The sequence below is a fragment of the Antechinus flavipes genome, chromosome 1, assembly GCF_016432865.1.
Source record: "Antechinus flavipes isolate AdamAnt ecotype Samford, QLD, Australia chromosome 1, AdamAnt_v2, whole genome shotgun sequence".
NCBI lineage: Eukaryota > Metazoa > Chordata > Mammalia > Dasyuromorphia > Dasyuridae > Antechinus > Antechinus flavipes.
Genome location: NC_067398.1, coordinates 663241341 through 663264934, shown reverse-complemented (window position 1 = coordinate 663264934; position 23594 = coordinate 663241341). Strand labels below are relative to the sequence as shown.

Sequence of the window (23594 nt, the reverse complement as noted above, 5' to 3'; positions counted from 1 at the left end):
TCCCAGAGTCATGTCCCACAGAACCCCAACCCTTCTCCATACCCTTCTCTTAATGCTCACAGTCCAGAGCATAAGTTTCGAGCAGGGGCAGAGAGCCAGCATCCCAGCCCTCCAGTCTGGTCCTGAGCCACTAAGATATAGCTATTTCAATCCTTGAACAAGATGTTCTAGGAAATCCTTGTAAGTGTATGTCTGAGTGAAGTCTAACCTTATTACCTTAGCGCCACATGGCCCTAGGAGCCTGCCTGCAGCAATGACGGCAGCCATGGGACTCTTCCAGGATGTTCTCCCCTCCCCCTGTCCACTCACTATCCTCTCTTATGTCTCCCCCATCCCAAGACTCTGCTTGGGGTTGGGGGGGCAGCTCTGGTTTAGCAGAAACAGTGATGGGAAGGTTAGAGAGAGTGAAAGTGAGGATAAGCTTTTGTTATGATGACTTTTATAGTTGTCAATATCCTCTATCAAAACACCTTCATGCCCATTATTTCATTCAATCTGTATCACACTACCTTGGGCAAGCAGTGGGGGAACTTTATAGATGGGGAAACTGAGGCTAAGAGAGATTAAAGTCATGTAACTAGTAAGCAGCAGAATTCAGACCGGTAGCTTCTGTAAGGGAAGAATCCCAAAGCTCAGATGTTGAAGCTGAAAGAGGCTTTAGAGATCATCTAGTCCAACATCAATCAATCAATAACCCTTTATTAAGCACCTACTATGTGCCAAAAGTGTTAGGGATACAAAAAGAGGCAAAGGACAGTCCCCGCCCTTAAGGAGTTTACAGTTTAATGGTTGTAATAATTATGGTGTCCTCTGAGTCCCGGCAGGGCCTTCTCTCTTACTGGTGAGAATGAGACCACTCCCCAGAATTCCCATTGCCCCTCATTCCTGCCTCTTGGAATCCTGAGCTTCTTTTTGATCCCATCTCAGGCATCGCTTCCTAGTAGAAGCCTTGCTTGAGTCCAGACACTGTCAGTCACTTTCTCCTCAGAGTAGACTGAATTATCTAATGAGATGCTGGTCTCCTGCCCATTTCCCCCTCCCAGTGGGACATAACCTGGAGGACGGGGATTCGTTTTACCTTTGTACTTTCAGCATACGGAGTATCTGGGGTTGGGGATTTTGGGGGGGCCTGTCCCTGGGATCCCATGGGTGGGAAATTCCTGGTTTGAAATGTGTGTGGCTTAAGGCGCATCCGTACCATCTGCCAGAGATTTGTCCGGGGGCATCTTAATGGTTTGCCAGGAACCGCAGCTAGAACTTGAGGCCAGGTCTTCTCTTAAGCCGAGACCGGCCCTCGTCCCCTTTGCCCTTCTGACTACCTGGTGCCTAGTTGGCACTTAATGCTTGTGGAAGGCAAATGGTGGGGAGCGGCAGGTGCACAGAACCTCCCTCCTCACTCCCACACACGTAGCCATTAAAGTGACAACCTCCGACTTCCCCCTCACAGGGATCTCACCCACGGTGAAGAAGACTGAGATGGACAAGTCCCCCTTCAATAGCCCATCGCCTCAGGACTCACCCCGCCTCTCCAGCTACACCCAGCATCACCGGCCTGTCATCGCTGTGCACAGCGGTAAGAAGCTGCAGCCCTGGGCCAAGCCTGAGTCAGAGAGGGCAGCTAAAGCACCTGAAGAGGAGATACCCTTAATGAGCCTCTCCCCTCCCTAGAAGTGGCCAGGGCCTCTGACCCTAAAAAGGTCATCTGCCTCGGGCCTGACGGGGCCCAAACCATTCCTAGGGCCATCTCCATTTCTGTTACACGCTCCCTGAGCTCTGAGAACCCCCAGCCAGTGCCCAGGCCCCGGCCTCTGACTCAGATCCCGCCTGTTACAGCTTCCCAGGCTTCAAGCCAAGCTAGGCTGGGAGGGAGCTTACAGCCAGGCTGGGAGCTACTCACCTGGGACAACTGGGGGATTTTCTTTCTGTGTCAAAAAAGAGGCTGGGATCTCTTCTGTCTCTGCCCACGCCGCCTCTCCCCAGCCTGGGAACCCCTGCCTCAGGAAAGGCAGTGGAATATGGCAGAAGGAGTGCTGCCGGGGCCCAAGGGGCTGCATCCAAGTCCGGGGTCTCTCACTGAGCACCCGCGCACATGTGTGTCTGTGAGTGTGAGTGTGTGTGTGTGTGTCTGTGTCTGTGAGTGTGTATGTGAGTGTGAGTGAGTGAGTGTGTGTGTCTGTGTATGTGAGTGTGAGTGTCTGTGAGTGTGTGTCTGTGAGTGTGAGTGTGTCTGTGAGTGTGTGTGTCTGTGAGTGTGTGTCTGTGAGTGTGAGTGTGTCTGAGTGTGTGTCTGTGAGTGTGTCTGTGAGTGTGTGTGTGTATCTGTGTATCTGTGAGTGTGTGAGTGTGTCTGTGAGTGTGTGAGTATGTGAGTGTGAGTGTGAGTGTGTGAGTGAGTGTGTGTCTGTGAGTGTGTGTATGTGAGTGTGAGTGAGTGTCTGTGAGTGTGAGTGTGTGTGTCTGTGTGTGTGTGAGTGTGCATGTCTGTGAGTGTGTATATGTGTGTCTGTGAGTGTGTATGTGTCTGTGAGTGTGTGTACGTGAGTGTGAGTGTGTGTCTGTGAGTGTGTATGTGTCTGTGAGTGTGAGTGAGTATGTGTGTGAGTGTGAGTGTGAGTGTGTATGTGAGTGTGAGTGAGTGTCTGTGAGTGTGAGTGTGTGTGTCTGTGTGTGTATGTGAGTGTGTGTGTCTGTGAGTGTGAGTGAGTGTGTGTCTGTGAGTGTGTATGTGTCTGTGAGTGTGTATGTGTCTGTGAGTGTGTGTACGTGAGTGTGAGTGTGTGTCTGTGAGTGTGAGTGTGTGTGTGTCTGTGAGTGTGTGTGTGTCTGTGAGTGTGTATGTGTCTGTGAGTGTGAGTGATTGTGTGTCTGTGAGTGTGAGTGTGTGAGTGTGAGTGTGTATGTGAGTGTGAGTGAGTGTCTGTGAGTGTGAGTGTGTGTGTCTGTGAGTGTGAGTGAGTGTGTGTCTGTGAGTGTGTGAGTGTGAGTGTGTGTGAGATTGGAGCAGTCACTCCCCCCGGTCTCAGCATCTTCCTTTGGACTGGATGCGTGCTCTCCTGCTCCCGGCTCTGCCCCTAAGATGCACATCCCATGTGACCCACCTGGCGACCTGAGCTATTTTTGCCCTGCTTGACCCCAGGGAAGATTCGGACCAGTGGGGCCGCGGCAGCCCCAGCAAAGCCAAATTCTGCTCAGTGTGAGCTCTCCAAGCCGCCCAGCAATGGAAGGGGCGTCCGAGAGTCAGTGAGCGCTCCCCGTGGCTCGGAGCCTTTGAGCAGAGGCTGGGCCTTGGTGGTGGGGGCGGTCTTTTCTGAGTCTGAATGCTCTGAGTCCGTGCTCGAGGCCGGCTCCTGCCTCCCAGGAGCCGGCTCTGAGGGTCCGTCCCTCTCTCCGCAGGTATCGCCCGGAGCCCTCACCCCTCCTCCACGCTGCATTTCCCAACCACCTCCATCATCCCCCAGACGGCCTCCACCTACTTCCCCCACACTGCCATCCGATACCCGCCTCATCTCAACCCCCAGGACCCCCTCAAAGATCTCGTCTCCTTGGCCTGTGACCCATCCAATCAGCAGCCAGGACCGGTAAGGAGCGGCCGGGGGAGTGGAGGGGAGGGCGGGACGGAGACATGGAGGAGGCCCGAAGCCGTCTGGGCCCCCCACCTGGTACCGCAGCACTGGTCTCGAGTGGAAGGCCTGGGTCCGTTCCGTCCCGTTGTGACACTGATTGTGTGGCATTGGACAAGTCACTTAGCGTCTCTGAGAGTCAGCCGTCTCTTCTGTGCCGTGTGGATGGTGATAGCTGCCCGCCTGCCCAGGGCCGTCGTAGGGTGCCAGAGAGCAGCGTGAGCCGTTGTGTTTCGGAGCCGTAGTTAGGGAGAGCGGGCGCTGCCGCCGGGGCTTCAGCCGTCTCCCTGCCCTGCGCTCTCAGCCCTGCCCTCAGCTTTAATTCCTTGGGAACCCCCCGAGGCAGTGTCTCTGTGACGTTGAGAGGGAATTCCTCTGAGACCCACTAAACTCATAATGCCCGAGCTCCTGCCCGCCACTGTCCCCACTGGCCCTGGGCGCCTCCCGAGAGAACTCGGGGCCTCGGGCAGCCGGGCGGGCCCAGGACACAAACCAGGGCAATGCCTGGGATGGTCTGTGCCAGCAGCAGGAGTGGAGGGGGACAGCCCCGGGCACCTGGGGGGAGGCGGGCCAAGGCCCGGGCGACTCCTGCCGCCCTCCCCCCCGGGCTCCCCCGCCTCCCCCCTAACCACTTTGTCTCTCTGTTCCCCCCAGTTAAATGGAAGTGGTCAAGTCAAAATGCCCAGTCACTACCTTTCCACCCAGATGCTGGCACCGCCACCGCCCCCAGGCATGCCCCGGCTGGCTCTCTCCCCTGACACCAAATCTACCACCACAACTTCCGAGGGAGGAACCACATCGCCGACTTCGCCCAGTAAGCGTGAGGGAAGCGGTGCCCGGGGCGGGGTGGGCAGCGCAGCCGGGCACCCCCCCTTCTCCCTGGCCACTCGGCCCTTGGGCTCTCAGTGCCCCGAGGGCCCCAGGGAGCAGCCGGCAGAGGCAGGGCGTGGAGGCCGCTGGTCGGGCCGTCCCCGTGGCCAGGCCCTCGGGCAGGATGAGCTTGGTGGGTCTCAGCCCCGTTGTGCCGGGCGTCTCCGTCACAAACACCACTGCGCTTGTTCCCCCTCCTTTCCCAGAATCCCAGGGCTGAGGTCAGCAGGGAAGGGGGCCCTGGCCCTCTGAGAGGGAAGGCCGAGGCCAGAGGAGGCGAGCGGCGTGAGGGACAGCGCTGGCCGGGCGTCGGGAGCCCGCCCGGTCCCCCTCGGCCGCCAGCATGCGCGGGGCGCTTGGGCAAATCTGGGGCTCCCCTTCTCTGGGCCTCCGTCCTTCCGCCTGTAAGGCAGGGGCTGGTCTCGGTCTTCCTCAGCACCCTTCCATTCTCCATCGGAAGGCCTCTGTTCTGTCTCGGACACTCTGTGTTCTGTGGTCTTCTCAGCCCGCGGGCTCTGTTTTGTGTTCCCTTCGAGCTCCAGCCTCTGCTCTGGATCTCAAAGGCTCCCATGCTCATGGTGCCGTGTCTCACGTTCTGTGTTCTCTGGTGCCTCCCAGCTCTGAAGCCACCGCTCCCCCGGGCCCCCCGGGCTTCTCATTCAGGACCGCTTGGTCGCCTCTTCCCTCCCCCAGGCCCTCCTCCCCTGCTTTACTTTGCGCCCAGCCCCCTCTCACAGACCCCACCTCTCTCCCCAAACTTCCCTGGGAGTCTTGCCACCCTCCCCACCAAGAGCCAGTGAACTAAGGCCAGCCAGAGGCAAAGGCCCGTGCCTCTCACTCGCCGAGCAACGACAGCCGCTGGGGAGCTTCCCACCCCTTCCCCTGCCAGCTGGGGGTCTCCGGGGGTGGGAGTCCTCAGGCCTGCTGGAGCCAGCAGAGCCCAGAGAAGCGCGTGGGGCCAGAACAGGACACAAACCCTGGTCCCCTGCCTCCCAGCCCAGGGCTGCTCCCCCCTGGGTACAGGCAGAAGCTGACAGAGAATCCTGGCCCTGGAAAGGGCCGCCGAATGTCAGAGCTGGCAGGGACCGCAGAACACAGAACCCAGAGGGAGCCTAGGGCAGAACTGAGGAAGGGACCGGGCCTCAGAGCTGGGGCTCAGGGGCTTCTCACTGCCTCTCTGGTAGGACTGGGCTCCAGAGAAGGGGCGCGGCTTGCCCAAGAGGATGCGTGATCTCATGGCAGGGGGGACTAGACCCTCCGTCTCCTGCCCCCAGTCCATCCCTCTTCCTCGCTGCCTCTTCCTCTTCCTTACTGAGCCCCATCCTGGCTCGGCTCAGACTTAACACGAGCCCCCTCCCCCCCGGCTCTCAGACATCCTCTTCCAATCCCGTGACCCCCTCAATCTGTCCCACCAACCTCTGGTCCCAGCCTGTCTGAGGCCGGCCTCCCCAGGCAGCGTCCGGCAGTGAATTATTTACTCACCGATGAAATTTAATCGCCTATATTAAAATATATGTGTGGATGCAAACACACACCCATCCCTATGCACTTGCATAGAGGAAAATTAATAAATAAAATGTACTCAATTATTCATAGAGCCCGGAGAGGGATGCAGGTCCAAGTATCAGAAGGGGAGGGTTAAGGGAGATGGGTGGGCAAGGGAAGCGACTGAATAATTCACAAGTAGCTATGAATTATGAAATTTTCATCCTCTCCCTCCCTCTTCTCATTCACTGACCCAGGAGGTCCCCTAGATGGATGGGGAGCTAGAGGGAAGTGGTTGCTATACCGGCATGCCCCACGGGATGGCGCTGTGGAAGGCGGTGCTTTCCCCCTTCTCTTTTATCCCCTCCCCCCAACACACATCCCCTGGGAACACGTTGAGGGCATTTTGGGGCGTGGGGGGTGTCCCTTTGGCCAAGTCCTGTGTCAAAGCTTGGGGTTTCACTAGGCCACCAGATAAGATGGTCCAAATTTAGCCTCTGAGCCCCCGGGGAGCCTGAGGTCCTAGGCACTGCTGGGGGTGGACAGCTGATTCCCCAGCAGCAGGAGAGAGAGAGAGAGCTGGGCTTCAATGGCCTTGAGAGGGGCTCCCAGCCTCCCACCCCCACTAATGGGCTCTTGGTCTCTCTCCTTCCCGCAGCCTACTCTGCGCCCAGCACGCCCCCTGCAAACCGTCCCTTTGTGGGATTAGGACCAAGGGATCCAGGGGGGATTTATCAGGCACAGGTAAGAGTTGAGAGGGCCTGGGAGGGAGCTGGGAGCAGGGGAGTGGAGAACCTGGTCTGGGGTGGAAAATGCGTGTCAGCTCCCTTCTGTCTCCCCTCCGGGGCTCGTCAGCCACCCACCCCCGTTTCCATGTTCCAGATCTCTCGGGGCTTGGGAGGTTGGGGGACCAGCTGGCAGAAGTAGACAAAGGGCTAGGCTGATTGCCAGGAAGATTCCCATTAGGGTCTTTGCCATTCACTGGCTGTGGGGTGAGCTGGAGAAAGACAGCCATAGACTCTGAGTGTCCTCCTGTGTGAAAAAGGACAAAGCTGTTTCAGTACATGTTAGCACAGAGCTTGGTCAGCCTTCAAGGGCTGTAGAGTTATTTTCTTCATAATCATCATTGATATCATTTATTGCCCTCCCCCCTGTGGGTCAGGTGTGGCGTAAGTGTACCCGCGGGGCAGGGATCAAAATAGCAGCTCCTTCTGAGAACTCTGCCCACCTCGCCCAGACTTGGGGGACAAACAGCTGCATTCGAGAGGGGAAGATGCTGGTGTTTTAGGAAGGAAGGGTCTGTAGATGGGGACCTCCCAGGTACGCCTCCCATTCTGGAGAGCCCTGTTCCATCTAGTACTTACTGGCAACAGGACAGAATAGGAAAAACACTGAATTTGAGTCAGGAGACCTGGCTTTGAATCCTGGTTCCCAACCCTCCCCAGCTGTTTGACCATGGGTGAGTCACACCTGAGCCTCAATTTCCTTACCAATAAAATGGAAGAGGGACCACTCTCAATGCTTACCTCACAGGTTATTATGAGGAAAGTTCTGTGGAAGTCCTTATGGACTACTTCAAAATTAGCTATTAGTGGTCTTCATTCCGGGAGAAGGAACCCAGGCCAACCCCGCCACACTCAGCCAAACTGTGGGTGTCCCTTACCCCATGCCGGCCTGAGACACGCAGAGGAACACGGCATGAGCCAGCGGTCGTAGCTCTCAGCCCCATGTCCCCACCCTTGCCCAGATGGCCAAGCATTGGGCAGGTCTGTGAAGGACATAAGGGAGCATGAGAGCCTAAGATTGTGGCCTTTAGAGTTAGAAGGCAGTGAAAGCTCATTTAGTCCAGCCTCTTGATTTAAGAGAGTTAGAAACTCGTATCCAGCAAAGGGAAGTGACTTGTCCAAGATTATACAACTTAATAAATACTAAGAGTGAGAATTTGAACCCTTGTCCTTATCCTTGGACTACAGACCCAATGTGCCTTCCACTCCACCAATAACCAAGGGGGGGCCCAAAGAACAGCAGGGAAAGTGCTGTGTTATGAAGGGGTTGTTAAAAATAGAGCCAGTTGGAAATGGAACGGCCAAGAGCCTGGTTTGGGATTGGTTTTTTTTGGTAGTTCATGAACACAATGCTTCAGTTTCCCCTTGCAGTGGGGATGGCAAATTATCCTAGGAATAAGGGAAGAAAGGAGTGAAGCTGGGTGGGCAAGAAAGGGTCAGAGTGTTTGCCTGAAGCAGAGGACCGGGTGTGGGATGGGAGTGGGGACGTGGAGGGCTTTTCTTGAGTCTGGAGGGCAGGATGGAATAGTGGAAAGAACTCTGGGTCAGAGCCAAGAGGAGCAGCTTCTGTTTGTAGCTCTGCCTGGGCTCCGGGTGACCCCGGTAAGTTCCTCTGTCCTCATCTATTAAATAAGGATATTGGAGCAGAGGGTATGGAAGGCCCCTTCCACTGGTGACATTCTATATTTTGCTGTGTTCCAGCTCTTACATGATGTAAGCAGCACAGTGATTTCTGAATCCCAATCCCAGCTTGCTTACTAGCTGTAAGAGTCTGGGCAAATTACTTACTTCCCTGAACCTTAGCTTACCTAAAAAACTGGGACAGGAATGTTTGTACTCCCTATCTCACGGGGAAGGAGAGGGCCTTGCAACTCATAAAGAACTAGAGAAATTGGGGGGTTTATTAGGTTCTATGTTCTAAAGATATTCTCAGATCAAAAATCATTAGATTTCCAGGGCTGACATTCTGCTTTCTAAAGTTTCTCCCAGATCTGACCTTCTGGGTTCTAAGGACCGTCCCAGTTCTGACATTATTGTTCTAACAGCCCTTTCAGCTCTGACTTCCTGTGTAATAAAGCCTCCAATTCCTCCCCTGCCCAAGCTCTCATAGTCTATCTTCTGTGGGCCCTCCCAGGGCTGACATTCTGGGTTCTAAGATCACTTCCAGTGCTGATATTTTGTGTTCTAAGGTCATTTTCAGCTATAATATTTTATGTTCTAAGGTCCCTCCAACTATTCACATTCTGTCCTTTAAGGTTCCTCTTAGCTCTGATATTCTGTGTTCAAAGGGCTCTCTTAGCTCTGAAATTCTATGTTCTAAGATTCCAACTGTCTTTGAGTATAATTTGGAAACTTGTATTTATTAGGCAAAAATTTGAGGGGACAAGGAGTATGGTACATTTATTAGTGAGTGGATTGACATGATTTACTTATCTACACCCTGGTGGATATGAGTGGGGGGCAGTGGAAAGGGTTAAGGCATCAGTACATTGTGTACGGGTTTATATATAGAAAGGGTTAGGAGCTCCTGGAAGGATGTTTTTCTACTAGACACACTGAGCCTGTCCTCCAAACTTCAGGTCCCCAAAGGGAAAAGCCCATATTCTAAAACTGAGCCCAGTCCCCTTCCACAAAAATGGATAGATTTCTACTTTCATAAATATCTTAGAGGCAAAAGACCAATCAACTGGCAGCTAGTGGGGACCCAGTTTTACATTTTTTTGGATCATTAGGGACATGAGTTGGAAGTACCAATCCCAACATTTGGACCAAAGGGCTTTTGTTGTATCTTATGGTTTAGGCCCTCCCCCAAAATCCTCAAAGGAACTCCATTAACAAGAGCTTTGGGCCAGCCCATGGGGGTTCCCAAAGCCTGGTGTGCCAGAAACCAGACACAGCCCATCTGGCAATAATTCTAATGGGGAAATCAGAATCAAGGAGACAGGGGCTGTGCCAAGTGGTGAGAGTCAGATCACCAGCTTCAGAGGCAGTAGCTGTCTACACCTGACTGCCTGGGTCTCCAGAGAGATGAGGGCCTGCCTCAGAGAAGTATGGTGATGTTGGGTACCTTTGCTGCCATGAAGACTTTCCTGGAGCTTTCTGCACACATGTTAATGAAGGGGCCCTCCCAGGAAACCTTGGGAGCTTCCTTTGCTCAGCCAAACTCCTTCCCATACCCCATTGACGCTATTCACACTCTGAGACCCTTCCCTCAGAAGTGACAGAATGAATGGCACCAGCTTGGCTGTTTCTCAGCAGAGACCAGGGCTTTTCCTGCCACTGAAAGAATCAAGTGAGCAATCAGAAACTCTCCCTCAGCTGACTAATGACTCAATATTTTGTTCCAAAACCTGAACCTTCCCCTACCCCACTCCCAAAATAGCAGACACCTGTGGGAGGATTGAGCCAGAGGCCTACTGGGTGGGTGATTTGCTGCCTCAGTGGTCTAGGGCAGTGGACTTTTGCAAACTAAGCAAGAAGGGCAGCTGGCTAAAGCTCAGGGATAGGGACTGGGAATGAACCAGTCATTTCATTTTCTGAGGAAATTCCCTCTACCAATACCTGGAGTGCTGAACTCCGAGTGACTGGCCCAGATTCCCTCGATGAGCCCATCTTCTGGCACCGGCCCACGTTGCCCCTCAGAGAAATGAGAAAAAACAAATTTTTCCATGGGCTTCCGAGGATGGGGAGGGATAGAGGGAGGAGCGGGGATGCATATCTCCTGAGCCCCGGAGAACATTCAGTAATAGTCAATAGCATTAACAGAGACACCTAAACTTGCCTCCCTGTCCTCTCCTTGTCCCTCCCCTCCAACTGCTGTGTGATCTTGCTCAAGGCTCTTTGTTTGGGTTCCCCAGCTTTCCTCATTTTAAAATTGAAGGAATTGCATTTGCTCTCCAAATTCCCTCCCAGTGTCAATGCTGTGATTTCTGAGTTGTCCCATTTCACATGATACTCGTGCTCTCCATCCTGTACAAGGTCAAAAAAAGGCAGAAATGACTCTCAGGGCTGATCTTGGACCTGTGTTTGTGAATCTCCCTCTTTCTGGTCCTCAAGCTGCAGCCCCTTTCTCTCACACTTATAGGAGAGCGCCACTGTCCAGGGTTAAAAAGGCTTCCAACAAAGGAGCTTGGGGTGGGGAGAAAAAGTATGAAGCAGAAGAGAAAAGAGGACTTAAAATCCAATGTTCTAGGGAACCTGGATAAGACCTCTCTTCAGCTGTGTTAATACAGGAAGAATGTCTAAACCAGACGTTCTTAACCTGGGGTCTGTGGACCCCCAACCCATCTGTGAACTTGGATGACATAAAATAAATTTTAGCATTTCACTGAATGTAGGCAAGGTGAAGTTTGGTTGAAAGAACTGGGGATGTTTAGCCTGAAGAAAAGAAGTATTTGAAGGATTATTAGGCAGATGAAGAATTAGGGTTTTTTAGATTTTGTTTTGTTTTGTTTTGCTTGACTCCAAAGGTCAGGAGAAGCAATAATGGGTGAGAACTGCAGGGAAGGATTTAATATAAGATCATAAATATAAAGCTGGAGGAGACCTTGGTCATCTAGCCTAACAGTGTCATTTTACAGATGAGGAAATCCAGACTTAGAGAGGTTAAGACACTTGCTAAAGCTTACTCATAGTCAGAGTAAGTAACGGATTCGGAATCTGAACTTAGGGCCTCTGACTTCAAAATAAATTATTTGATTAATTAATAATTTAAATTTAAATAACAACCATTATTATTTAATTTGAAGGTGGTGATGATGATGATGATAATAACTAGCATCTATATAGTACTTGGAGCTTTTCCAAGTACCCTACAAATATTTTATCTTATTCTCACAACCACCTTCAGAGATAGGTACTATTATTATTTCCACCCTGTAAAAGCCTGAAGTTGAATTTTAACTCAGAATTTGAGCAGCATATACTTTCCTGTTTTTCTTATAGCATGTGCACAAGCTTGATATAAAGAAAACTTCCTAAAGAATAGAAGAACTCTTGACACCCCTTCCCTCCAGCTTCCTTTTGTGTATTGTCTTCCTCCATTAAGCATCAGGAGGACAGGGACTTCCTTTTTATTTGGTACTTAGAACAGTTTTTGGTACCTAGTCAGTACTTAATAAATATTTAGTGTACCCTATTTTATTGTGAGATAGGCTGCCTCAGGACCTGGTAGTAGAGGATGGAGGGTCACTAAAGTTAATCAGTCAACATTTATTAAGCACCAACTGTGTATCAGACACTGTGTTAGATACTAGATATACAAAGAAAAATTAGCAGTCCCTATCCTTAAGGTGCTTATAGTCTACAGTGGAAAACAATATGTACACATGGGTATATGCAATATAAATAGAAGGTAATTGGAGGAGAGAGACATTTGCTTCAGAAGGAATCAGGAAAGGCCTCATCTAAGAGATGGTATTTGAACTGAGCTTTGAAAGGAATTAAGGAACAGAGGTGAGGAAGGAATGCATTCTAGGTATGGGGAGGACAGCCTGTGCAAACACATGGTGATGCAAAATGGAATATCTGGTATGTGGGAGGGAAAAGGAGGCAATCAGTGGCTGAACTGTGCCGGGTATGAAGGGAAGTAACAGTGATAAACCTAGAAAGGTAGTCTGGGGGCAGCTTATGAAGGAATGTGCATTTCATCCTAGGCTAACAGGAGCCATAGGAATTTATTGAGCAAGGGAATGACATGGTAAGATGTGCATTTTTAGAATGTTTGGAGAGACTGGAGAAAGGAGAATATTTATCAGGGAGACTGATTAGCAAGCTATTAACAATCCCAGTGAAAACTGGCAAGAACTTGAACTAGGATGGTTGTGGTGTCAGCGGAGTGAAGGGAACATAATAAAAATAAGATAGAGATAGAATCAGCACGACTTGGTCATTGATTGCTATGTGGTGGGGTCAGGGACTTGAGTAATTAAGAATACATACCTGTGCACCTGGAGAGGTAGTCAGAAGAAAAAGGAGGAATAGATCTCTAGAGCTGGGAATCATCAGGTTAGAGAAGACAATTGAACCCATGGGAGCAGATGGTGACCAAAAGGATGATTGTTTAGAGAGAAGAGGACCTGGGATAGAGCTTTGGAGGATACTCTACCCAAGTGGGCAATCCATGCAGGAGGACCCAGTGCAGAAGATTGAGAAAGAGCTGTAGAAAAAGCTACTGAGAAAATAGGAAAAAAGACAGAGTCCTGTTTGAGGACTGGAGGGAAGGCTGATGTAGCTAGGTCACAGAGTACATGAAAGGGGAGGGAAAGGAGGCTAAGCATGGTCACACACCCACCATCCCTGCTTCTGGGAGGTTGAAGCTGGTGGATTCCCTTGCCTTCAGAAGTCCAGAGCAGCAAGAGGGGCCAAGTTGATTGGATGTCAAAATTACAGTCCATTGTCAGTTGAGCCCCTGGAGCAGGGAGCCGCTAGACTGCCTAAAGTGGGGTCCTGATCAGAGACCAAAAAATTTAGTTTCCTCATCAATAAGCAATGAGATTGGAGTCATTAAATGGTCCAATCTCCAACAAGAAAAAAAAAAAGATTGGAAAGTAGGAAGGGGCTGGACTACAAACAGGCTTTTTAGAAGCCCCAAAGATCCTGGTGGTGATTGGGAGGTGCTGGAGATTATTTCGTGGAGGTTATCAGACCTGCGCTTTAGGAAGATCACTTTGACAGTTGAGTAGAGGATGTACTGGAATGAGGAGGGACTAAGCAGGCTATCGGAACAGTCCAGATGTGAATAGATGAGAGCCAGTTAAGTACCACCAGAATGGAGGCAATGTCAGAGGAGAGAAAGGAACATAAAATGAAAGATACTTTAAAGTAGAAATAATAGGACTTGGAACAATCGTTTGAAGAGGTAGATAGCAGGGTCAGTGAAGGATTTTTTTGTATTAACAATGGAGGATACCTGAGTGTAACCATGGATGTATGTCTGTGTCTCACCGGGGGAAGGTGTCTGCCTGTGTAATTGTGTTTACTGAGTCTCTCCCCACCATCACCTGGCCTCCCCTTGGATGTGGCTGTGGACTGCCTCCCTGAATCCTAGCATCTCGGGCACCCTCTAGAGCCAGAGGCTGGAAATGTGCTAATTGTGTTAGAAACCAAAACTAGTGAAAAGGGAGGACAGTTCCTGTCCATTCCAAATAGCACTTTCTTAGTCAATCCAGGCATCTAAGCAATTTCTCTTTAGGTTTTCCAATGGCCAAAGTAACCATGTGACCTACCTTCCTCCCACAGGTGTCCTCAGACCTACAAATCCTTCCAGGTTTTTGGGTCTCTATTTCTCTTCCCCCAGGTGGTGGCTAAGGTTAGAGCCAGGGCCCAGGCTTCCCTAGAGTACATAGTACATACAGTCTTAGGCTGTATATAGAACATAGCGGGGTGTAGGATCCAGAGAAATTAAACGGTTCCATCCATTCCTGCCATTCCCACCACCAAATACATATCCAAGGGAAACCAGATTCTAATGAATTTTATAGGCCATCTTAAAAGAAAAACAAAGTTATCACAAGGCAGCCCGATGCAATGGATGAAGCCCTGGATGTAGCATTGTGTCTAGACTTGGCTCTGTTGCTCATTGCTCATCTTTGACACTTCCTATGTCTTGGCTTCAGTTTTTCCATTTGTAAAATCATGGGGATTGGATTAAAGGATCACTTAGGCTCCTTCCCCCTCCGATATTCAGTGTTCTGTGTTGCAAGGTTCGTCTGATATCTTCCATTCTGTGTTCTAAAGTCCATTCCAATTCTGACGTTGTCTATTCTGAAGCTTTAACTGTCAGTTCAACTAAATGAACATTGATTAGATATCTATTATGTTTAAAATGCTGTGTCAGGAAATACAAAGACAAAATTGAAAACAGTCTCTAGCCTTAAGGAACTCATTATACTATGCTGGGAAAGGAAAGGGCAGAACACAACATCTACCCAGATAAATAAATAGAAGGTCATCTGAATAGAGAGAACCAACAACTCGGGGTGATTCAGAAAGGCTTCTTGTAGAAGGTGGCTCTTGAGCTAAAGCTTGAAAGAAACTAAGGATTCTAAGAGGCGGATGTGAGAAGGAATGCATTTTAGATGGGGGACATATCCTGTGCATTTATAAGGGTGGAAGATGGACTGCTCAAGGATATGAGCAATGCTGGCTAAATTCCATACAGATTGTGAAATCTCAGCTTTGTTTTTTCTGTCATTAGAATGCTTGTATTATTTTTCAAATCTTCCTTTCCCATGAGGATTTTACGGATTGCCGATAGTCATAAAAACTAAATAATGATCTTCAAAGAAGTCCCCAATGGAGACAAAATATGGTCTGTAATGCAAGTGGAGATGAAAGAAGTTACAGAAATGGAATGTTTTCTTTGTAGTCAATATCAGCCAATGATTGAAGCTTTAGATTATAATAATAATCTCTCATCTTTAAAACAGCCTATATTCTAAGGGCCCTTTCTAGCCCTGCCATTCTTTGTCCTAAAGGCTGTTCTAGCTCTGCCATCCTATGTCCTAAGGATCATTTCAGCAAATGTTATGGGACAAGGAGGTTTTGGCCGACTGGAAGGTCCTGAGGCCCTTCCACCACTAACTACCCCCTCACTCATAATTGATTTCACTCCAATGGTCAAAGTAGAAAAAACAACTTGCTAAAGCAGAAGCTTTCATGGTCCCAATCAACAAATATTGACTGAGCACTCAGCCCTGGGGAAGTAGAAGCAGGAAGAAGACACTGTCCCAGCCTTTGGGGGTTTACAGTCTAAACCCACACTAGTGAAACAATTATAAAACAAAAGGAAACAGAATAATAATTAGCTACTAAAGAGTGTGACACACATAGTAAAGAATTTGAAAAACAATATGATTCAAAATAGTCTGGGAAAACTTTCTGGAAAATATGAGCCATCAAAAAACAGTGCCTGATGTATGTGTTAGTGATAATAGGAATAGACTTTACCACCTCAGTCCTGAGACTTTCCCAAGAAACCTTAAGAATCTATTCTTGGGCCATAGAAGGAATAGAGGGCACTGCTGCTGCTGCTTCCTTTGATAAAATCTCTCCACCCCAGGATGTCCAGGTGGCCACCCTGCCTTCCCTCTGGCCAGGTTTAGGTCCTAATGTCTTATTTACCTGAAACGATAAGTTTCTTAAGTGTTAGTTTTGAAAATGACTTTAAACAGTTAAATGTCAGAGCTGGAAGGACCCATCTTGTCTTCCATCTTCGATTCACAGGTGCAAAAACAGGACCCAGGAAAGAGAAGTGACTTGGCTGTGGTCACACAGGGAGTTATTAGAGGATCAGAGATTAGAAGGAAAAAGTCATCGGAAGGGAGTAGTAAGAGTGCTCTTCTCAGAGGCTGGCGAACCTGGGTTCAAATCCTGAGCTCTTTGATCTTCAGGCTCTATTATATGAGGATACTAATACCTACACTGTTGAGCCTACTGGGCTGTTGTGAGGTCTAAAGAAGTTTTTCAGGCGTTCCACAAACTTCATAAAGCTGTTTCCCAGCTCAGGGTCCCCCCCAGAGTACAGAGCTCTGGGCAGGGCTCTTTAGGAAGGAAGCTACAAGACCCTGTTCTTTGCTAGGTGGTGTTGAGGAAGAGAAGTGAGAGCCCTTGTTATTAGGGACCGAGACAGGGGAGAGGGCCCTGAAAGGAGAGGGATCCTGGTCCCAGAGATATCAATAAGAGAAAGGAGAGGAGAGGGAGAGAAGGAGGAAGGAAGGAAGGGAAGAAGGAAGGAAGGAAGGAAGGAAGGAAGGAAGGAAGGAAGGAAGGAAGGAAGGAAGGAAAGGAGGGAGGGAGGAAGGAAGGAAAGGAGGGAGGGAGGAAGGAAGGAAAGGAGGGAGGGAAGAAAGGAAAGGAGGGAGGGAGGGAAGGAAGGAAAGGAGGGAAGGAGGAAGGAGGGAGGGAGGGAGAGAGGGAGGGAAGGAGGGAGGGAGGAAAGAAGAAGAAAGGAAAGAAAGAAGGAAGGAAGGAAGGAAGGAAGGGGGAGGAAAGGAGGAAAAGAAAGAAGGAAGGAACGAATGAAGAGAGGGAGAGAGAGGAAAAGAGGGAGGGAAGGAGGGAAAGAAGGGAGGAAGGAAGGGCCGGAGAAAGAGAGGAATGAAAGAAGGAAGGAAGGAAGGAAGAGGACCGAGCATCAAAGGCTGGGGAACTGCTCACAAGAGGAGGGAGGGTCACACCTAAAGCCTGTCTGGTTGCCAACGGAAACCAGACATGAGGTAATGGCAAGATGAACTTGAACTTGAGGTGGGGGAGGGGCTGGAGAGGCAGGCTCAGGAAACAATAGTGCGAGAGGATCAATGGCTGAGCTGATTCTCTAGCTAGGTAAAGTCTGCTTGGAAGAATCAAGATTCCTTTCAGTGGGAGTGGAATGGAGCGGGGATCGGTGTAGGAGCTGAGAAGAGGGCTCGGATTTCTGTTCCCCAATTGACTCAGGGGGTCCACCCCCTATTATAACTAGAAACTAGGCTTTAAGGCTCCCGGCTTCGCATTCACACTCCTCCCTCCCCCGAGCCTTGCCCCCCTACCCTAGCAACAAACTGAGGGGCGGGACACAGAAGCAGGCTTGCTCCTCCAGCCGACCTCATTGGTCGCCCTGGCTTCCTGGATGGCTGGCTTCGGTCTGACTGTGCGGACAGGGCCAGAGGTAGGGGGAGGCGGGAGGTTCCTTTTAAAGGAATCGGGCTCAGTTTGCGGCCCAAACTCCCACCATGTGCTGGGGTCCCTGTTCGGGAGCAAGTGCTCTATCTCCCGCTGGAACCCCAAGGGCGAAACGCTCTCCGGAGTAGGGCAGGAAGTTGGGGTCCGGGGGGACACTGAGGCTGGACAAACCGCTGGGTGTCTGGTGCGGAGATCCCGGGGGCCGGACCTGCCGGGCAGCCTTCGCCTTCCTGTGGATTGCCACGCTCAGGACAGGGAGGGGCAGGTCGTGATCCCGGAATGCCATAGCCCTGACCTTTAGATGATACCCTGTTTTGTGTAATCGGCGGTTAGGGAATCCAGTGGATCCCCCATTCCGCCGAATTGTGCCCATAGGCGGACGTTGATGCTGCCGTGTATCTCTCTACAAGTGGTGCCATCATAGAGAGCAGATCACAGTGGGGACAGTGTTCTGTACCGAGTTTGTTGGGCTAATGCCCGGCACGCTTAGGATCCGGCGTGGTGCTAGAGCGTCAAGCTTTGTGCAAAACAGATTATTCCTCGCGCCTAGTAAACTTTGAAACTACCCGAAACGTCCGCTCGATTTGTTATTTGTGCTTAGCAAACCCGTTACATCCCCGCCTCTGATCTGCGCTGGCGAGAGTACCCGAGCCCCAAGCTGCTCTCGGAGACTGCCTCGAAGCAGCTGCACAGGGAAACGGGAGTTTTCTCACCTGAAGTCCCCTAGGCAGGTGAAATCACGTTCTTTTCTATCCCCCTAATGTGTCGTGATACAATTCAGGGTTTGGGAAGTATCGTGTATGCATGCGTTGTGGGATTCCAAGAGTGGAGAGCTTAGAGCTTCATTCAGTGCTGAAGCCGGGCAGCTGTTCCATAGGGCAAGCCAGTTCCCCCTCCCTTGGTCTCAGTGTCCCCATCTGTAAAATGGACATGATGATACTTGCCCTGCCTCCCTGCTAGCAGCTAGATGGCACAGCCCTAAAGTCAAGACCAATCCTGCCTTCCATACTTAAGGAGTTGTGTAACTCACTTACTTTCTCTTCATCTGTACAGTGAGGCTAGGAATAGCACCTACTTCCCAGGGTGGTTGGGAGGATCAAATGATATGATTTGGTAAAGCACTTCATGAATCTTTTTTTCCTGAGGCACTTGGGTTGACTTGTCCAAGGTCACACAGCTAAGAAGTGTTCAGTGTCTGAGGCCAGATTTGAATTCAGGTCCTCCTGAATTCAGCACTTTATGAATCTTGAAGGTGATTAGGTGGCTCAGTGGATAGAACTCCATCTCTGGGATCAGAAGAGCCTGAGTTCAAATTCAGCCTTAGACCACTTGCTAGCTTTATGAATCTTAAAGCAGTATATAAATGCTACTTGATATCATTACTACTTAGACTGACCTCCAAAGAGAACAAGGTGAAATCATGGGAAAAAGCCCTCTAGAAAAGTTAAAAGTTTTAAGACAAATAGGAGAAATTGTTATAGGGTGTGGGCATATGTACCAAGTAGGCATGTATTTGATGTTGTTTTTGCTCACATTTAAGGAGCTCAAAGACACTTTAGAAATCAAAGGCTGTGTGGGATAGTGGGAAAAATCCTAGTCTGGTGCTGACAGTCTCTCCTTTGTGATCCTGGGCAAACACTTCACCTTTAAGGACTTCAGCTTCCCCATGCATAAAATGAGAGGGTTGAACTAAGCAGTTTCTTAAGTTCCTTTTGTAGCTAGAACATCGTATGTTCTGAGGACCCTCTCAGTTCTTGAATTTTCTGTTTTGTATTCTGTGTCCAAAGGACCATTCCTGCTGTGACACGGTTTCTAGAATGTATTCCACTGGCCACCCAAAGAGTGCGTCCATAGGTTTGCCTGTCCTCCCACAATATAAGAATCACTGATCTTATGATCTGGGATTAAATTGAGGTGGGATCACAGAACTCACAGAGTTCTTGTCAGGAAAAAGTGCAGTTTGTATACCTTGAAGCACCATATAAATGTTAGTAGCTATTACTGTTTCCTTTTTTGAAGGCTATGATCTTTGACCAATGCATGGGAGAGACTTTGTTGGAGGAGAGCCTTAAAGGCCACATTTTGCTACGTTAAATCAATCCCTTCTCTTTTGTCCATGCCCTCCCGTAAATCCTCCACAGGGCATCCACCTAGCATGCTGGGGGCCGTCTTTCCAATCTCCTCGACTTTCAGGGATACCAGTGGAGCGTGCAGGCAATCAGGTACATCTTGCCCTCTTGAGGAATCCACCTCCTTTTCCACTTTTTCATTTGTCTGGTGGCATTCCTTTTGCCATGGCCCCGGGTAGCATGCTGCAACCTACTCTTTGCTAATTCTGCTCTCTCCCCTGCCCTTCTGGTGACCTGTAGTCTTAGTTTCGTGGCTCCCAGTCATGCAACCTCACCAGAAGGATCTTAGAGTTATAAAGATGGGCATTTGTTTCAGGGAGAAGCTGGGATCGATTTCTCAAGGTCATCTACTCCTCTATTCTAGTCTCATTGCATCGACCATCAGCTATGGGGACTGATGGCCCAATCTATGTGACCCATATAACTACATCCGATTGTCTTGCTAGTTCAAGTTCAATTGGATTTTACTTTTTAAAATGATTTTAGTTCTCCTTTTGGAGAACTGTACATAGTTCCAGATCTTGATGCCATCAGCAAACAGTAAGATCTGGAGGGCTTCCCAATCTGTAGGAACCCTTCTCCAATATGGACTCTGTGCTGGACATTTGCCCCGACAAGAGACTTTGGCAAGCATACGTGTCTCTTGTTTTATCTCTTACTTAATATTAATAATCAGGGAGTCATTCAGTAAAGCTATCTCTGCTGAGATGGCAAGGTGGTCTAGTGGGTGGTCTTGGAGTCAGGAAGATGAGTTCAAATCCCAGTTTCCTCATCTGCAAAATGAGAGGAATAGTAGCACCTACCTTAGGGAGTTAGTGTGAGGAGAAAGTGCCCATGTGCAGCAGTTTGTGTATCTTGAAGCACCATATAAATATGAGTAGCTATTATTGTTACTTTGTTGAAGGCTATGATTTTTGACCATTGTATGGGTGATACTTTGTTGGAGGAGAACCTTAAAGGCTTCATTTTGATACATCAAATCAAATGTTATTTCATAGTTGATAAGCTGTAGCATCTTATAATTTGTTACGCCTTTCAATCAGCTGTGTGACCGATGTGGCATGAGGTTTGCTTTTATTATTTGCAAAACCTTGCCTGTTCCCTTCTTACACTCAAATCAGAGATTCCCTCAAAATGGATGTAGACTGTTCTCATGGTTTGATATAAATAGCAAAGTGCTGATTGGTCTTGACTATTCATGTTCTCTTGGCCATCTTTTTTTGGTAACTATCAAATCTGAGATATTTTTCTCCCCTCCAATTCTTTAGCGTTATCTCTCTGTCCTCTCAAAAAAGCATTTCTCAGAGCTCTCCAAATTATATCCTCTCCACTATTGACCTCCTTTGTATAAATTTGGGCTTACCCGTCTGTTCATTCTAGTTTTGTTTTCTGTAGTGCCACTGATACATCCTCATGTAGCACACCAGGGGCTAGGAGATCCAAGCCAAATGTGTTCACACTGTTGTGAAAAAATGGTGGGGAAAACTTGTTATAAGACTCTCTGCTACGCTCTTTTGAATTTCCTCTTCTTTGTTCTCCCTTCAAGTTCATCCTTAAATTCCTCAGAATTATTAATTGGATCTCTTACTGAGCTTTCTTTATGCTTTTTTCCCCTTTCCATTTCCTACTGTTTGAGGAGATAATGCTGCTCATAATCTCCTACCATCCTTCTCTAAGATCTTTGTTTGAAGTCAGTGTTTCCTGGCAATGTTGTAGACCACTAGGTGGCACTCCTTGCCAAGTGCAGAGATCGGGCCACCAAAGGATAGGGAATAAGCATACAATGTCCCTACTTTGGTCCTTTCTCATTTGGTCCTTGCCACAACCCTAGGGTGGAGGTGCTGTTATTATCCCTATTCTACAGTTGAGGAAACTGAGGCAAACAAAGTAAAGTGACTTGTCCAGGATCACACAGCTAGTAAGATTTGGACTCAGGAAGATGAGCCTTCCAGGCTCCAGGCCCAGCACTCCATCCCCTGTGCCACCTAGCTGCAATTCTCGTTACAGTTATCCGGTGTTACAATGCACAATTTAATTGGAGGCGATCGAGTTTGTCCTAGAATTTCTGTACCTCCTCACTCTCTGAAACAAATGTGGGCACTGAGGCTGCTCTTCTTCATTGTAGCAATTGCTGATCATGAGCCCCACAGTAAAAGATGATCAAATGTGCCCTTATATTATGTTTCTCATTGACTTCATACACGTGATAAAATCAACTCTGCCAATTCTTTATTTGCTTTTCCAAAGAAAACTCATGGGTTTATTCCATCTTCTCTTTGTCTCATGGTCTCATTTTTAGTGAGAACGTCGAGATGGATGTGGCACATTCCCTCCAGTAAATATGTTCTCTCATTATGGATCACTGAATGAGGATCTCATGTTTAGGTTAACATCAGTAATTGTTGATGTTTATAGATAATTAGCAAGCATTTATTAAGCACTGACTTATGGCACTGTGCCAAGCTTGCACTGGAGATATAGAAAAAGGCAAAAATACAAAAACCAGTCCCTGGCCTCAGGAAAACTAATAGAGGAAACAACACGTCAGTAATTAGGTTTGTGTTGTTGAGCTGTTTAAGTTGTGTCTGACTCTTTATGATCCCATTTGAAGGTTTGTACGTACAAGTCACATGCAGAATATGGGGCAGCAGGGCAGTGGCCCAGTGGATAGAACTCTGGGCTCAATTTCCTGAGTTCAAATCCAGCCTCAGAACTTTCTAGCAGGGTAATCCTAGACCAGTTACTTAATCCTGTTTTCTCAACTGTAAAATGATCAGGAGACTTTGCAAAAACAAACCAACCAACCAACCTAAATGGGGTTACTGAAGAATTGGATTCCAACTAAACAACAAAGACAACAGAATAGAAAGAAAGTCACCTTAGAAGGTGGAGGACTAGGGGTGAAGGGGGAGGGAGGAAATTAGAAAAAGCTTCTTCCATACAGCAGCCTTTGAGCTGAATCTTGAATGAAGCTAGAGATATCAAGAAGTAAAAGTGAAGGGCAGTATGGGAGAAAGCTATTGCGAAAGCATGGAGATAGGAGATGGTTTGTTTTGTGAGGGGAATAACGGGGGGCAGGTGTCAGCAGGCCATAGAGTGCATGGAGGACAGTCCAATAAAGAAATCCGGGAAAGGAGGAAGGGACCAGCTTGTGAAGATCTTTAGAAGCCAGAGGACTTTGTTAGGACCGGGAGTCATGGGAAGACATTGGAGTTGATCGATTGGACAAGGTGACATGGGCAAAACTGCCTTTAGGAAAACCACTTTAGCAGTGGGCAGGAAGGACCAATTATGAGACTGCTGTAGTAGTCCAGCTAAGAAGGGCTGAGGGCCCTCACAGAAGTGAGTGGGGGTAAGGGCACAGACATGAGAAGAGATAAAGCCGAAATAAGATCCTGGTGATGGATTCAGTATCTGGGCAGAGTACGTGGGAGGAGTTGAGAATTCTTCACTTTCTCTTCCACACTCTGATGTCCTTGATATAGAAGCAGGGGGCTGTTCAGGATTGAGAACCCTTCTGAATTTTTCTTGGTTTCTTCCAGTTGCTAGAAGCAAAGCATTCTTGTGTTGGCTTTCCTTACCTAGTGAAGCCGTCCTACAGCAATCACAGTTTTCCTAAGTCAGAACTGCCCAGCCTCTCCTGTATTGGGGTGGGGGCCTCTCAAGGTTGAGTACAGGTGTGTTCTCCAAACTCCAGGCCCAGAAGCACATAGCAAACCATGCCCTAGACCTGACAAATTGGTGGGATTGGAGGACCAAGGAAAGGGGCCAGACTGATTTATGAGATCCTCAGAAGCAAGGTTGTGAGTCTGTTCTTGTAGCTCCCCCTCGCTACCCTTCCCAGCTGTCCAACTTTCTTGCCACTCTCCTGCCTTCCTTTGCTCCCACTCTCCACCCCCCCCCAAGACTGACTAGCTTTTTGTTAGACCTTCTACAGAGCCCTAGGACGTCCAAGGGAAATGGACCTTTTGAACATAGAACGTAGAATGTCTTAACTGGAAGTGACTTTGGAAAACCAAATGTTAGAACTGAAAGGAGCCTCTGAA

At 48.9% G+C, this 23594-nt stretch overlaps 1 protein-coding gene and 1 long non-coding RNA gene across 6 annotated transcripts in view; one reads left to right on the top strand and one right to left on the bottom strand.

Moving 5' to 3' along the window:
- The window catches only part of NFIC (nuclear factor I C), a 153104-nt gene that overhangs the window by 119018 nt on the left and 10492 nt on the right, over positions 1–23594 (top strand). For 2 of the 5 annotated variants that reach the window (XM_051971983.1, XM_051971982.1), the window contains exons 7-9: positions 1448–1573; positions 3394–3578; positions 4275–4434. In XM_051971983.1, the coding sequence (XP_051827943.1) occupies positions 1448–1573; positions 3394–3578; positions 4275–4434 (471 nt within the window). Of the gene's footprint in view, positions 1–1447; positions 1574–3393; positions 3579–4274; positions 4435–6633; positions 6720–23594 lie in introns of all 5 variants that reach the window. The other 3 variants (XM_051971984.1, XM_051971985.1, XM_051971986.1) reach the window with 3 other exon arrangements.
- The window catches only part of LOC127544989 (uncharacterized), a 28123-nt gene continuing 11254 nt past the window's right edge, over positions 6726–23594 (bottom strand). Inside the window, exons 2-3 of the long non-coding RNA XR_007949576.1 lie at positions 10322–10397; positions 6726–7007 (exon numbers count right to left, since the gene is read on the bottom strand). This is a non-coding gene — a long non-coding RNA (uncharacterized LOC127544989). The remainder of the gene's footprint in view (positions 7008–10321; positions 10398–23594) is intronic.